At 39.9% G+C, this 13,186-nt stretch overlaps 1 protein-coding gene across 1 annotated transcript in view; it reads left to right on the top strand.

The window, feature by feature from the left end:
- The first annotated feature begins 441 nt into the window (after positions 1 to 441).
- LOC125457085 (protein YIPF5-like) overlaps positions 442 to 13,186 on the top strand; it is a 47,554-nt gene continuing 34,809 nt past the window's right edge. The window contains exons 1-3 of the mRNA XM_059647480.1: positions 442 to 538; positions 6,352 to 6,465; positions 9,210 to 9,382. Coding sequence (XP_059503463.1) covers positions 6,353 to 6,465; positions 9,210 to 9,382 — 286 coding nt within the window. The 5' untranslated portion in view covers positions 442 to 538; position 6,352. The remainder of the gene's footprint in view (positions 539 to 6,351; positions 6,466 to 9,209; positions 9,383 to 13,186) is intronic.

Below are 13,186 nucleotides of genomic sequence, written 5' to 3'. Positions count from 1 at the left end.
TTTCCAGCACTTGGTCCATACTGTTGCTTTCTATTGTATTTCAAATGTGACAGTTCCTGCCTCTATCAGTATTTTAGGCAGTGTGTTCCAGATACGCATCATCAGTTGGGTGAAAAGCTATTTCCTCAGATCCCCTCTAAATCTCCATATTAGGTCCAACCTAATATTACGTGGACATTGAGAAATGTTTTGAAACATTTAAATATGTAATAGATATGTCATACTTCTAAATAAATTAATGCAGTCATTGACATGATTGTGCTGAGTTCACTGTATGAAAAATAACCAAATGATAATGTTTAAGTTTAGAATGTTTGTGGATATTGAATTTAAAATGTTATAGTGGACTTTAAGTTACAAGTGGCAGGCTGTGTTATAGTTGTTGACTAAGTTGACTGAAGTCTATAATTAGAGCTTTATAAATAGCACTTAGGCCTTCTTGTCTCGTAGTCAATCAATGCTCGTGTCTGCTTGTTCAACATACTTTCTTAGTTCTGCGTGACAACAGGTTATATTCTCCATTGGTTCTTTATGTAAGGTATGTACAATTAACAATTTCACAGTTAAAAAGTTGGAAATATATCTTTGTTGTCTAGTTGTTGAGTAAGCACCTGACAATCAACATAGGCAAGACTGGAGTTGGTAGATAATGTCAACACGACAAAAAATTTCTGTAGATATGTCAAGTACTTGTTTCAGTCTGTGTCTGAATTTAGCACAATAATACCTCATGTGTGAGTATTTATAGAAGAGGTAAAAAGCATTAGTCTCTGCAGAACTTTAATCAAAACGATTTATTTCCAAATTTAATTTTGACTTTTTAATCGATCAGTTAATAGTTCGCTAAACTATGAAGGTGTAAGTTTCCTCTGTTATGGATTTATTGGAACTATCGTGTGTTTCTCATAATCATGTTTAAAATGAATGTGTTGCTTGGTCCTGACAGACTTGACATTTGGCCACTTGCTTTTGATGGCAGAAACAGGTATTCATGTTGCATGTGACAGCCTGATTCCTCAAGGTAGAAGAAACATTAAAGTTGATTGAGGCAGCTGTGATTAAAAGGTGTATTGTCATTTAAATTAAACCTTTAATTAGACTCTCAATTTTGTTTTTGCTGTGATGTTTTAGATTACATAATAAGGATTTTTTTCCTGAAATCAATTAATTCATTTGTAGTTTATGAGCACTATGTAGATTATCGTATTATGCAAACATCTTGAGCTGAGATTTTTCTCTGGCAATCTTCCATTCTTCGCCTCATTAATTATACATCCGGGCTCAATGGCGATCCATCTCAAGCAACGCCAACCTGGAGAAGTAGAACTGCTCACCACTGCTGGGAACTTCCCAACATTTGTGCTGCTGTTGTCCTATTTCTAATCCAGCTGCACACCAGTTCACATACTGCAACCCAGGACTGGTTGTCACACAGTGGTACTTGAGCATCTACATTCAGGACATTCAGGACTCAGAAAGTGAAGTTAACTCCCTGGTTCTCCAGCAGGCACCTGGAAAAGAGCAGGATGGTGGAGAGGAGGCTGGTACTCTGTCATGCTGATTGGCAAGGGAAGCCATGTCATCAAACCCAGGGAGCAGCACAGGTCTGAATTGTATCTTGGGTAAAACACAATGCACAGCAGTACAGAAAGAAGCTGAATATGCTTCTGCACTCCACATGAATAAGTGCTGATATTTTTGCTCTGTTACCTTCACTCTCACAAGGCCACCATTCTAACTCTGTCATTGAGCATGCCTCTCACTAAAGCTCCTGCATCTCATAGCTACATTTCTTAATGCGCACTCACTTTGCACTTTCTTGGAGACTGCAATCCCTGTGACCTGCATTGATTTTCATGCAGAGAGGGGAGAGAGGCAGTTTGTCACAGTGGGGAGCACTGGATAATCAAGAGAGTGGACATTTTGCTGCACAGCTGCATTAATGTGACACCCGCTCCATGTGCTTGAAGTTGACATGGCAAATACACTGCATATGCATCAAGTAAATGGCCATGTCGGAAAGTCAAAAGGGCCAGTCTTTAATGAGATCAAGGACAATTATAATGAGTCAGGAGGTACATCCACACTCATCATGGGCTCGTCTGTTTCCAGCCCAGGAATCTCCCCACTGTCAGTCAGGTGCTTGGTACTACCAGAGTCTGGGAACTGTGGAATTGTGTCTTTGTGGCCCATGGAATGGGTCACAGTTAATCTTGGAAGTCAAATACAACCAATCTGGAAATCACAGGGAAGTCATTCAGGGGTTATGAAGCTGTCAGTCCAGTATGTGGCCCAGGGTCCTCTTTCAATAAGACAAAGTGTGGGGTAGAGTACGATGGAAGTGTATGCAAGAGCAGTTAGAGATGATGTACATGCAGGAGAGTTGATAAGGTATCCTGTGAGGGAATAGGAAGTGCAGAGGCATAGGAGGGTTCATAGTTTTGGGGATATGAGCTAAGAAGTGTTTGGAATAATGAAAGCTGTAACCAATCAGCTTGGGTGAGAACATAGAACGTAGAACAATACAGCGCAGAACAGGCCCTTTGGCCCTCGATGTTGCGCCAACCTGTGAACTAATCTAATCCCCCTACACTATCCCATCATCATCCATACGCTAAGAGGCATGTTCAATTTCAGGATTAGAGTGAATAGGCCCTATGAGTGTGAAGTAGTGACAGTGTCATAGTTCACTAGTGGCTTCAGCAGGATGTAACAAATATTCTAAGTGATTAAACTTAATACATTTACTGGTGGGAAGTATATATTAAGCAGCGATGAGTGTATTGAGCAGTAAATTAATATATTGAGCTTTAAATCAATGTTAGCAGTAGATAAATATGTACATACATATAATCATTAAATACATATAAGACAGTAAATGTATATTGACAAGAAGTATCACAATTGGCGGCACGGGGGCTCAGTGGTTAGCACTGCAGCCTCACAGCGCCAGGGACCCGGGTTCAATTCCAGCGTCGGGTAACTGTCTGTGTGGAGTTTACACATTCTCCCCGTGTCTGCATGGGTTTCCTCCGGGTGCTCCGGTTTCCTCCCACAGTCCAAAGGTGTGCAGGCTAGGTGGATTGGCCATGCTAAATTGCCCGTAGTGTTCAGGGGTGTGTAGGTTATAGGGGGATGGGTCTGGGTGGGATGCTTCAAGGGGCAGTGTGGACTTGTTTCCATGCTGTAGGGAAACTAATTTTTTGCCTGATGGGGACCCCACTTTGTGACTGCTGGTTTGGAGAACTCACGGTTCAAGATCTTGGTCCAAGATGAAATCCAACTGCATGTCACACGGACGTTGAGCTAGCAACAAGTCTCACAACCTTCTTACAATCACAAATGCCGGTCAAGATGAAGTCCACTGAATTGGGCAAAACCCCTGATTTTAGTGCTAGTCTGAATTGAAGATTACATGCTGTATCATCATTTTGTGGTACTTTCAGTACTTATTGAGATATTCTGCTATACAGAAAAACATCTCCAGGTGGCTCCATGTGACAGCCCAGCCAGACAGTCTCACAGACAGTTTGGTATTATGTGGTCATCTCTCAGTCGGAACAGGCTGTTTCACCTTAGGCCTGTGTTCCACGTACTTTTCCATTTTATTTCAATTGCTCATTGTCATGTCCGTTTAACCCTTAATGATGTCACAGGTCAGCGCAACATCGAGGACCGAAGCACCTGTACTGTGCTGTAATGTTCTATGTTCTATGACCACATAATGATCTGTTCTGAAGATATCATTTTTGATCCTTCCACTACAAGTGGGAAGATGGTGGCACTTGCCCTTGCACAGTGCAGAAAATCATTAACCTTCACCCTGCACCGCAGGACATTGTGTTTCATTTGGGACACTGCACTGGCTAGGGCTATTATCTCATTTCAGACGGTCTAAATCTTCTGGCATAGCGTCCTTTGCTGGTCAGTGGGAATATACACTAACCTCCTCTCTGTTATCATTTCCCTCATCATCACTATGTCTCTGTTGGTGAACCAAAGAGTTAACTTGCCTTTCTCAGTCCTTACGTTCAGGAGAACAATATAGGATCACAATATGTGAAGGGCTTGCAGTGCCTGAAACATTGTGGAATTGTTATTTAAATATGGCACTAGTGGTGTGAACATATCAAAATCCCAGCAGCAGTGAGCCTCTCTTGCTCTGCATTTTTGTGACACAGACACCATAGAGGCCAGCTGCATAATTAATAAGGAGAAGAGCAGAAGATTACACGAGAAGAGTCACCATGGGCCATGAATCTCACTTTTAAAAAAATGCTCTGCTTAAAAATGGGAAATTCAGCTCCATGCTTTGAAAATTCCAGAGATCACTCAATTATTTTCCAAAAGCAACTCTTTCTCCACAATTTACCTCACTGTATCAATTCCCTTTTCATTACTGACTGAATAACATAAGTAGAGTCAGTGTTTAATTTCTTGTTCTGACGGCAAATTCATATAATATTCAACTGAATAGTATGTATTGGCCCAGGTTGGCACCAATGATAATTCATCATTTGATAGTATTAACATATTTGTGAATCCTTATTAACTATTAATTAATTGCGCATTATTATAGCCTAAAGTGCATTGTAGGATAATTCTGCTTCAGGTATTTCAACAGTTAGCTTTACAAGTAATTTCCTATGCTAATTTCTTTAGTTATACCGCATACCTTCTTCCTGATTTCTGTATCCATGCCATCCCTCTGACTAGAGAACACCAACCCTAAGTATTTATTTAGAACCCTACATAGATTTATGGTTCACACACAAATGGTGGTCCTTAATGGGCTCAACTTTTTCCCTTGTTATCCTTTTACCCTTATGTACCTGTAAAACAATTTAGGATGTTCCTCTATTTTACCTACTAGTATCCTTTCACTCCATTTTAGCTGTCCTAATCTCTTATTTTTAAAATTCGCTCTTCCACATTCTGTACTCCTCTCGGCTTCTACTGTTTTGAGCCCTCAATACCCGCACTAAGCCTTCCCTTTTTCTCTCAGTCAGTGGTGTATATCCCTTGACATCCAATGTTCACAAGGTTTGATGGTCCCACCATTTTTCTTTATTGGAATATTTTGGCCCTGTATGCTCCATGTTTACTTTCTGAATGCATCTGTCTGGGTCATATTTATACCTATCTCTGGCCAAATTATATCTTATCTTATTAAAATCACCCTTTTCCCAGTTGAGAACTTTAAATACAGGCCAATCCTTGTCCTATTCTGTGCCTGATCAGAGGATTGTACATTGGGAAGGGATGGCCACTGAAAACCATTCCTACTGATGCTTTTAAACCCCTATGGTCTCCATTCCATGAGACCTCCACCTATCCCACAAAAGAAATCACCTCTTCTGTGGTCACTCCATAAGTTTAGAAGTCCTGGACTAACATGATCCAGGTCCTCATCCCTGGTTGCTGAGTATTAGAGCTGCCAGCCTCTCAATGGCCAGCAATTAGGTGCTTGATTACAACAAGGTCAAGTGCACTTTCAGAACCTAACAGAGCATGGGTTTCTTTCTGCTAATTCTCTCACTTTTGGACTCATTTGAAGACAGGGACCTAGTGCCCAACAACAGAAAACTCTGGAAATACTCAGTAGAATAGGCAGCATCAATGCATTTAGAAACAGGATTATAGTTTAAGATCTGAGGGTAAATTGATCTGAATTATTAATTTTGGTTTCTGTATCCACGGATGTTCTTTGCCTTACTGAGTATTTCTAATATTTTATGCTTTGTTTCCTTTCTATCATTTGAAACAGTGCATATTTTAAATTTTTCACAAGGATAATCATTTATAGATGTTATTTTCTAAGTTTCTCCTTCGGACGTAAAAAAGTGAAATTATGTTGCCCAAAACAAAATCTGCCTGTGTCCTTCTGTAAATGTCTGCCCATTAATGTCTAACTATGAACAGTATTAACCTAAGCTGCATGGTCCAACAGCATGTTTTCTCATTAATCGGTACTGGAAGGATATACCAAGCATTTAATTAGACTTATAGTGTATTGCTCAGTGGCATAAATGTAGATTGTCCTGTTGTGCACCATCCCAGATACAATATAAGGTACTTTTAGGTCATCAAAAATTTGAGCCATCACTAAAACTAATTCTTGCAGTGAATATGAGTAAGGAGTCTTCGGAGATTAGTCTGATTACTAACATCACTTTCTTATTATTATTCCACATCCTCTGACTCTGAAGAAGATTAAATATTCTACTGGCAATTTTATATTTCATTCTTTCCCAGAATAAACTACTGATGATAATTAATTTAAACACAAAAGATTTAATATTTTTGCTGTTTTCCTGTCTCTGTTTTACATTTTTTTCTGTTTTCTTTTAGAATGTCTTCCTTTGAACAGCTTAATCCAGAATTTTACCAATCAAATTATGATATTGATGACCAACCGCAAACCTCCTGTAACTATGGAGATAGCAGTGGTCCTGATTCAAGTAGGTAAGGAAATTTATGCGGTTAAATATTATGTAGTTAATGGGTCCATGTCAGGTTTGTACTCATTGTGAACTTCCTCACACTTTTCTTCATCTAACCCATCAACATTAATCCTCCCTCAACAAAATTGCTGGAGAAACTCAGCAGGTCTGGCCACATCTGTGGGTTCACTCAGCTTGGAATGTTAACAATGTTTTCTTTCCATAGATGCTGCCAGCCCTGCTGAGTTTCTCAAGCAATTGCTGTTCTTATTTCAGATTTCCAGCCTCTGCAGTTCTTTATTTTATTCTAACATTAACTTTCTATTCTTTCTCCCTCCTTTGCTTATCTAACTTCCCCTTAAATGCAAACACACTATTTTCATTGATTACTCCTTGAGTTACTGAATTCCAGTGTGAATTGCCTGCTGAAGTCTGTCCTGAATTCCGAATTTGATCTTTTTGGTGACTATTTTCTAGTTATGGTGACTAATTTTGGTCTCTTCCACAAAAAATTCTTTTGTAATCTTAAAAGACCTCCTCTGATTGTGTTAATGTGGTAACATATTTTGATTTCAGTTACAAATCTAATTTGTGGTAAAGCCTTTTGAAAATCCAAACATACCACTACAACTTCAAAACTGTGACACTGCAGGAGGCCCAGGATAGACATGTCATCTAAGGAATGGGAAAGGGGAGTTGGGAGGTGGATTTAGATTACTTGGAAGTTCATGTTGTGCAGAACAATAGTTTTAGTTTAGAGATAATGGGAACTGCAGATGCTGGAGAATTCCAAGATAATAAAATGTGAGGCTGGATGAACACAGCAGGCCAAGCAGCATCTCAGGAGCACAAAAGCTGACGTTTCGGGCCTGGACCCTTCATCAGAGAGGGGGATGGGGTGAGGGAACTGGAATAAATAGGGAGAGAGGGGGAGGCGGACCGAAGATGGAGAGAACTTTTTTTATGTCTTGCATCATCTTCATGATAACATATCACTTACTCAGATGCTGGAGACAAATCAAAACCAACAGTTATGACTGCTGCAACAGGAATCTTATAATGCAGTGGAGCCATCAGCTTCAGGCATTCCATTATTGGTTACTAGAGGGTTTCTATAGCATTATTGATGTGCTTTCCTTACCTCAATTAGAACTCTACATTACTGCAGGTCTCTGGTGTGTCATTCCAGGGATGAAAACTTAGCGCACTTAAGAAATATTACTCTGCATTAATACATGTACTTCCCTATTAGATAGCCCATTAATATTGTGCTGAATTGTAGGTTTTAGCACCACGTTAAATAATTCAAATTAATGATAAGCTTCTTTCTTAACACTTAAAATCAATTATTGATTAATGTACTAATTGAGTGCCTTGTTCATAAAGCACTTTAAGCATTTAAAGTTGACTTTTTTAATATAAGTGTTATAGCTTGTAGGCACAGTAGCCAGTAGTTAGCCTCGCAGCAGCAGGGACCTGGGTTCGATTCTAGCCTTGGGCAACTCTCTCTGTGGAGTTTGCAAGTTCTTCTTGTGTCTGTGTGGGTTTCCTGCAGGTACTCTTGTTTATTACCACAGTCTAAAGATGTGCAGGGTAAGTGGATTAGTCACAGTTAAAAAAAAATTGCCCTGTTACACCCAGGGATGTGGGGCAGGATGTTCTTTGGAGGGTAGTGCAGACTCAATGGGCTGAATGGCTTTTGTCTGCAATGTGGGATTTCTGTGATTTAGGTCGACCATCAATATTACGAATGGGAGGAGGTTATGTTCTCCTTTCGATCTCCATTTATGTTTTGTAATTCTTTTTAAGACTTTTGGTCTTATTCAACATACATTTATAGAACTAGACTTTTGGATAAATTACTAATGCATAAGTAAAGTACCACAGATGCTGGAAATCTGAAATAAAAACAACAAATGACAGAAATATTCAGAATGTCCCGTAGCAGAGTTCCATTTAAGTTCAGTTTCAAGTCTGTGATTTTTCATCAGTTCTTTTGTGTCACGTAGTAACTGTGACTGAACTGAGCAGGCTTTGGAAGAATAGGCTAACAAGTAGCAGAAACCGATTCCACACTAATAAGTGTAAGAAGCAATTTGTATTAAAAACAAAACAGCAATTCTACTCTGAATGGGCTCAGTATTTTTGGACAAACAGAAGGATTTGAGGATACAACTTAATAAGTTAACAGAACTGCAAATATAGCTCAGGAGGTATAAAAATGAAACCCAAAAGAATAATTATCAGCCTGTGTTAAATAAGATTTCAGTCAGAATTCTAGTTGCAGTGGAGATATATATGCAAATCAGTAAAATCTAATGCATCAATGCTTAAAATACTCATCTAGTGTCTCTTTCAACTCTGTCCCCAGTCTCATTCTCTTTATCCGTCTTTTTCATTCCACTTTCCTGCCATCCTCTTTTCTTTTCCTTGTCATTTGTCTCATCTCACCTTCCCTTCTTTAATCTGATTATTCCTTCTGCTCTACAGATGTTGAATTTAAATATTACTATTGTTCTTAACTTGTTGTAAAATCCCTTAGGAGTTTAACTAACAGCCCATTAAGAAATCATAGACAGTATGGTAACAGGCCTCTTTCAATTTTGAAGTTCAAATGGCAACTACAAGCCATGTATCTAGCACTGCCAACTTTTATGGCATCAGAGACATGCTCTGAAAAAAATTGCATGTCCTGAGGGAATTCATACATGTACTTGACATTTTTGCTTTATGAATGATTTGTTTTTCTATGTCTTTGTCTTTCAGTGAATTTGAGAATAGATACACACAGGCCAAAATATTTGTTCCTTCAGAAATGATGCAATCTTCTAACCTCTATGTGGGACGTATCTTACAGCCACAAGAGATGTACACTCCCTTCAGCCCATCTTCCACAATATATGATGGTGACACAGATGACGAACCATCACTTTTAGAAGGTAAACATCTATAATGCTAACTCCCAGGCTTAGAACGTTGCAATCTGGATAACAAATACTGCTTCCTGTTGTTTCACGCAGTGGGTTACTGATTTTAATCATGACATTGCATTGAGATGCTTCTGTGATGCAATTATAAGGTTATGAAGCCAGAGTTAGCTAAAGTGGACTCGGAAAATAGGTTGCAAGCTATCATCATAGAGAAGCATTGGCAGCCATTTCAGGTGATATTTTACATTCTCAACAAAGATGTGTTCCATTTAAGAAAGGAAGTGAATGGGATGTTCCATCTGTGGTTAAGAAAATCAAGGATGGTAACACATTGTGAGAAAAGATGTGCATTGCTGCAAAGATGAATGATATGCCAGGGTATTGGGAATGTTATAGAAACCAGCAAAGAATGACTCAAAAGCAAAGAGAAATTTGGAATTTGAGACAAAACTAACAAAAAAAAAACAAAAACAGGCATAAAATCTTGCATGAATGAAAAGGAAATGAATAGTAACCGTGAGCTTGTCTCTCGGAGGGTGATACAGGAGACAATGAAATCACAGTGACTTTGGTCAAGTATTTGTATCTGGAGAAGACACAAAGAACATCCAAAGAAAATCAAGGGGCAAAGAGAATAGACAAACTTAAAATAATCGCAATAACTAGAGAACAAGGACTGGGAAAACTAATGCAATGAAAGACAGACAAGTGCCTGGACTTGACACCTACATTCTAGGGCCTTCAATGATGTGAAGGCAGGGAAGAGTTACATCAGTTGTAATTTTCAAAAATTTTCTAGATTCTGGAAAGTTCTTAGTTGACTTAGAAACCACAAAACAAACACCTCTTTTAAGAAAGAAGAAAGACGGAAAGCAGGAAACAATAGACCAGTTAACCCATCAGCTATCGTTGGGAAATTGCAGGAATCCATTATGCAGGAGCTAGTAGCAAGACAATGAGAAAATGATAACACAATCTGACAGAGCCAACAATGTTTAAGTAAAGAGAAATTGTGTTTGACAAGTTTATTAAAGTTATTTAAGAGTGTAGAAAACTTAGTGAGTGAAATAACTGTACAGAAGCTGGTATCCTATCACCAAGTCACCCGTTATTTACTTGTCCACAGGACACTGGCTGTGGCCATGCAAGCTCAGAGTCAGTCGCCTGAACAGAGGAGATTCTAAATCCCCTGGTTATTGTTTTTGTTTAGCAGAAGTAATCTCACAGTTATGTATATATTTTTAAAACCCTTACACTACTGCCATACAACAGTATTGTGTACTTTCTCCAGCACGTGTGTGTGTGTGTGTGTGTGTGTGTGTGTGTGTGTGTGTGTGTGTGTGTGTGTGTGTGTGTGTGTGTGTGTGTGTGTGTCGGTGCAAAACATAGTGAAAACACAAGTGTAGATAAGTTTGTTTGACATTTCCACCCCAGGAAAAACACCCAGGGGGCCAGGGAACCAGTAAGCTGGTCGAGGCATGCTTATGTGAAGGAAAAATGAGGGGGAGGGTAGGGATCACATCAAAACAGGATTGGAGAGGGAAATAAAGGATTCCACTCACTGCAGAGCCCACCTCTTCTGAAAGGCATAGAGAGTGTTGGTGCTCACTGTGTGCTCCTTCTCCAGGGATATCCAGGCTTGAACTTTCTGGCGGAAGAAGGGCAGGTAGCAGGCAGTAATGACCCCTCCACAGCTCGCTGCCTTGATCTGTTAATGGCCAGTTTGGCCAGGCCCTGGAGCAGACCCACGAGGAGATCATCTGACCGCTCGTTCCCCTCCGTGCCTGGTGCTCAAAGATCAGGAGCGTGGGGCTGAAGTGCAGCCAAAGCAGAGGAAAAGGTCTTTAAGATAACTGAAAAGAGAGTGTAAGCACCACACTCAGTGTGGACATGGTCCACAGACTCCACAGAGCCACTAAACAAACAGTTGGGCTGGGAGTCCATGGCCTGCTGCAATCTGCGGTTGCATGAGGTTGCTGCGTGCAACACCCTCCACCCCAGATCCCCGTGAGAAAGAAGAAGGACTCCCAAGTAGAGAGCCCTCCACTGTCAGGTGGCAAATGGGTACGCAAAAATGTGTCTGGACAATGGATGAAAGGGAAGAGGTGGATGGTGTGCTGCAGCAGCCTGTACATGTCCCACGGTTTCACATCTTTTAAAGATACAAAATTAAAATTCTAGCTTTTGTGCTCCTAAGATGCTGCTTGGCCTGCTATGTTCATCCAGCTCTACAATTTCTTATTTCGGATTCTCCAGCATCTGCAGTTCCTATTATGTCTATTGAGACCACGCATTTTGGTCGGAAAAATGGGAAGGCGACCTACTACCTAAATGGAGACGGACTTCGGGTGCTGAAGTTCAGAGGGATTTGGGTGTCTTTGTTCAAGAGTAACAGAAAACTAACATGCAAGTACAGCGGATAATAAAGAAAGTGAATGGGATGTTGCCTTTTGTAGCTAAAGGAATAGAATATAAAGGAATAGGAATATAATATATAGAATAAAGGAATAGAACATGATAGAATGGAATACTAAAGGAAGTATTGTTGCTACTATACAAGGCAATGGTGTGATTGCACCTGTACAGTTTTGGTCCCCTTATTTGAGGAAGGATGTGTTGGCATTGCAGGCAGTTCAGAGGACGTTCACTAGATTAATCCCAGAGTTGAGGGGTTTGTAGTATGAAGAGAGATTGAACAGTTTACATCTATATACTCTCTGGAATTTAAAAGAATGAGGGGAGATCAAACTGATTGACTCAAGATGATTAAAGGTACAGATGAAATCAAGATGGAACCAATACTTCCTCTTGTGGGGCATTCTAGGGTGAGGGGTCATTGTCTTAGGATAAGGGGTAACAAATTTAAATCAGAGTTGAGGAGAAACTGATTCTCCCAAAGGGTTGCAAATCTGTGGCATTTGCTACTCCAAAGTGTAGTCGACAGTGAGTACATTTAAGGAGGAGTTAGACAGATATTTAATTGGTAATGGGTTGAAAGGTTCTGGGGAGAAGGCAGGAAAATGGGGGTGAGGAGCATATCAGCTATGATCAAATGGTGGAATTAACTTGATGGGCCGAATGGCCTAATTTTGTGCTTATTTCTTATGAACTTATGAACTCATGAATGAAATTTACCAATGAAAAAGAAAAAGTTGGAATACAAATTTTGAGGAGGATACAAAAAAATCCATAACGAAATACAAAAAGATGTGAATAGTCAAAATTGGCTGATGGGGCATAATGTGGGAAAATTTGGGAGAAAGAATAGAACAGCAGAATTTTGTTTAACTGGAGTAGGACAATAGAACGCTACAGTTCACAAAGGGATCTGGAACTCCTCAGCAAGCAGGGACCATAAGACCACAAGATATAGAAGCAGAATTAGGTCATTCAGCTCATTGACTCTGTGCCGCCATTCAATCATGGTAGATATATTCCTCAATATCATTCTCCTCTCTTCTCCTCAATCCTTTGATCCCTTACCAATCAAGAACTTATCTACTGCTGTCTTAACTACACTCAATGACTTGACCTCCACAGTCTTCTGTGACAATTAGATAGATCCATAGATTCACCACCCTTTGGCTGAAGAAATTCCCTCTCATCTTAATTTTAAAGCACCCTCCCTTCACCATGAGGCTGTGCCTTCAAGTCCAAGTCTGTCCTAGCAGTGCAAAAATCTTTTCCACCTGCACTCTATCCAAGCATTTCAGTACTCTATAAGTTTCAATGAGACCCTCATCCTTCCGAACTCCACTGATTGCAGAATCATAGTCCTCAACAGCTCCTCATTTGACAAGCCCTGCATTCCCA

The sequence above is a fragment of the Stegostoma tigrinum genome, chromosome 1 (assembly GCF_030684315.1).
Source record: "Stegostoma tigrinum isolate sSteTig4 chromosome 1, sSteTig4.hap1, whole genome shotgun sequence".
Taxonomy (NCBI): Eukaryota; Metazoa; Chordata; class Chondrichthyes; order Orectolobiformes; family Stegostomatidae; genus Stegostoma; species Stegostoma tigrinum.
Note: the sequence above shows the minus strand (reverse complement) of the source record. Positions and strands in the feature narration are given on the sequence as shown.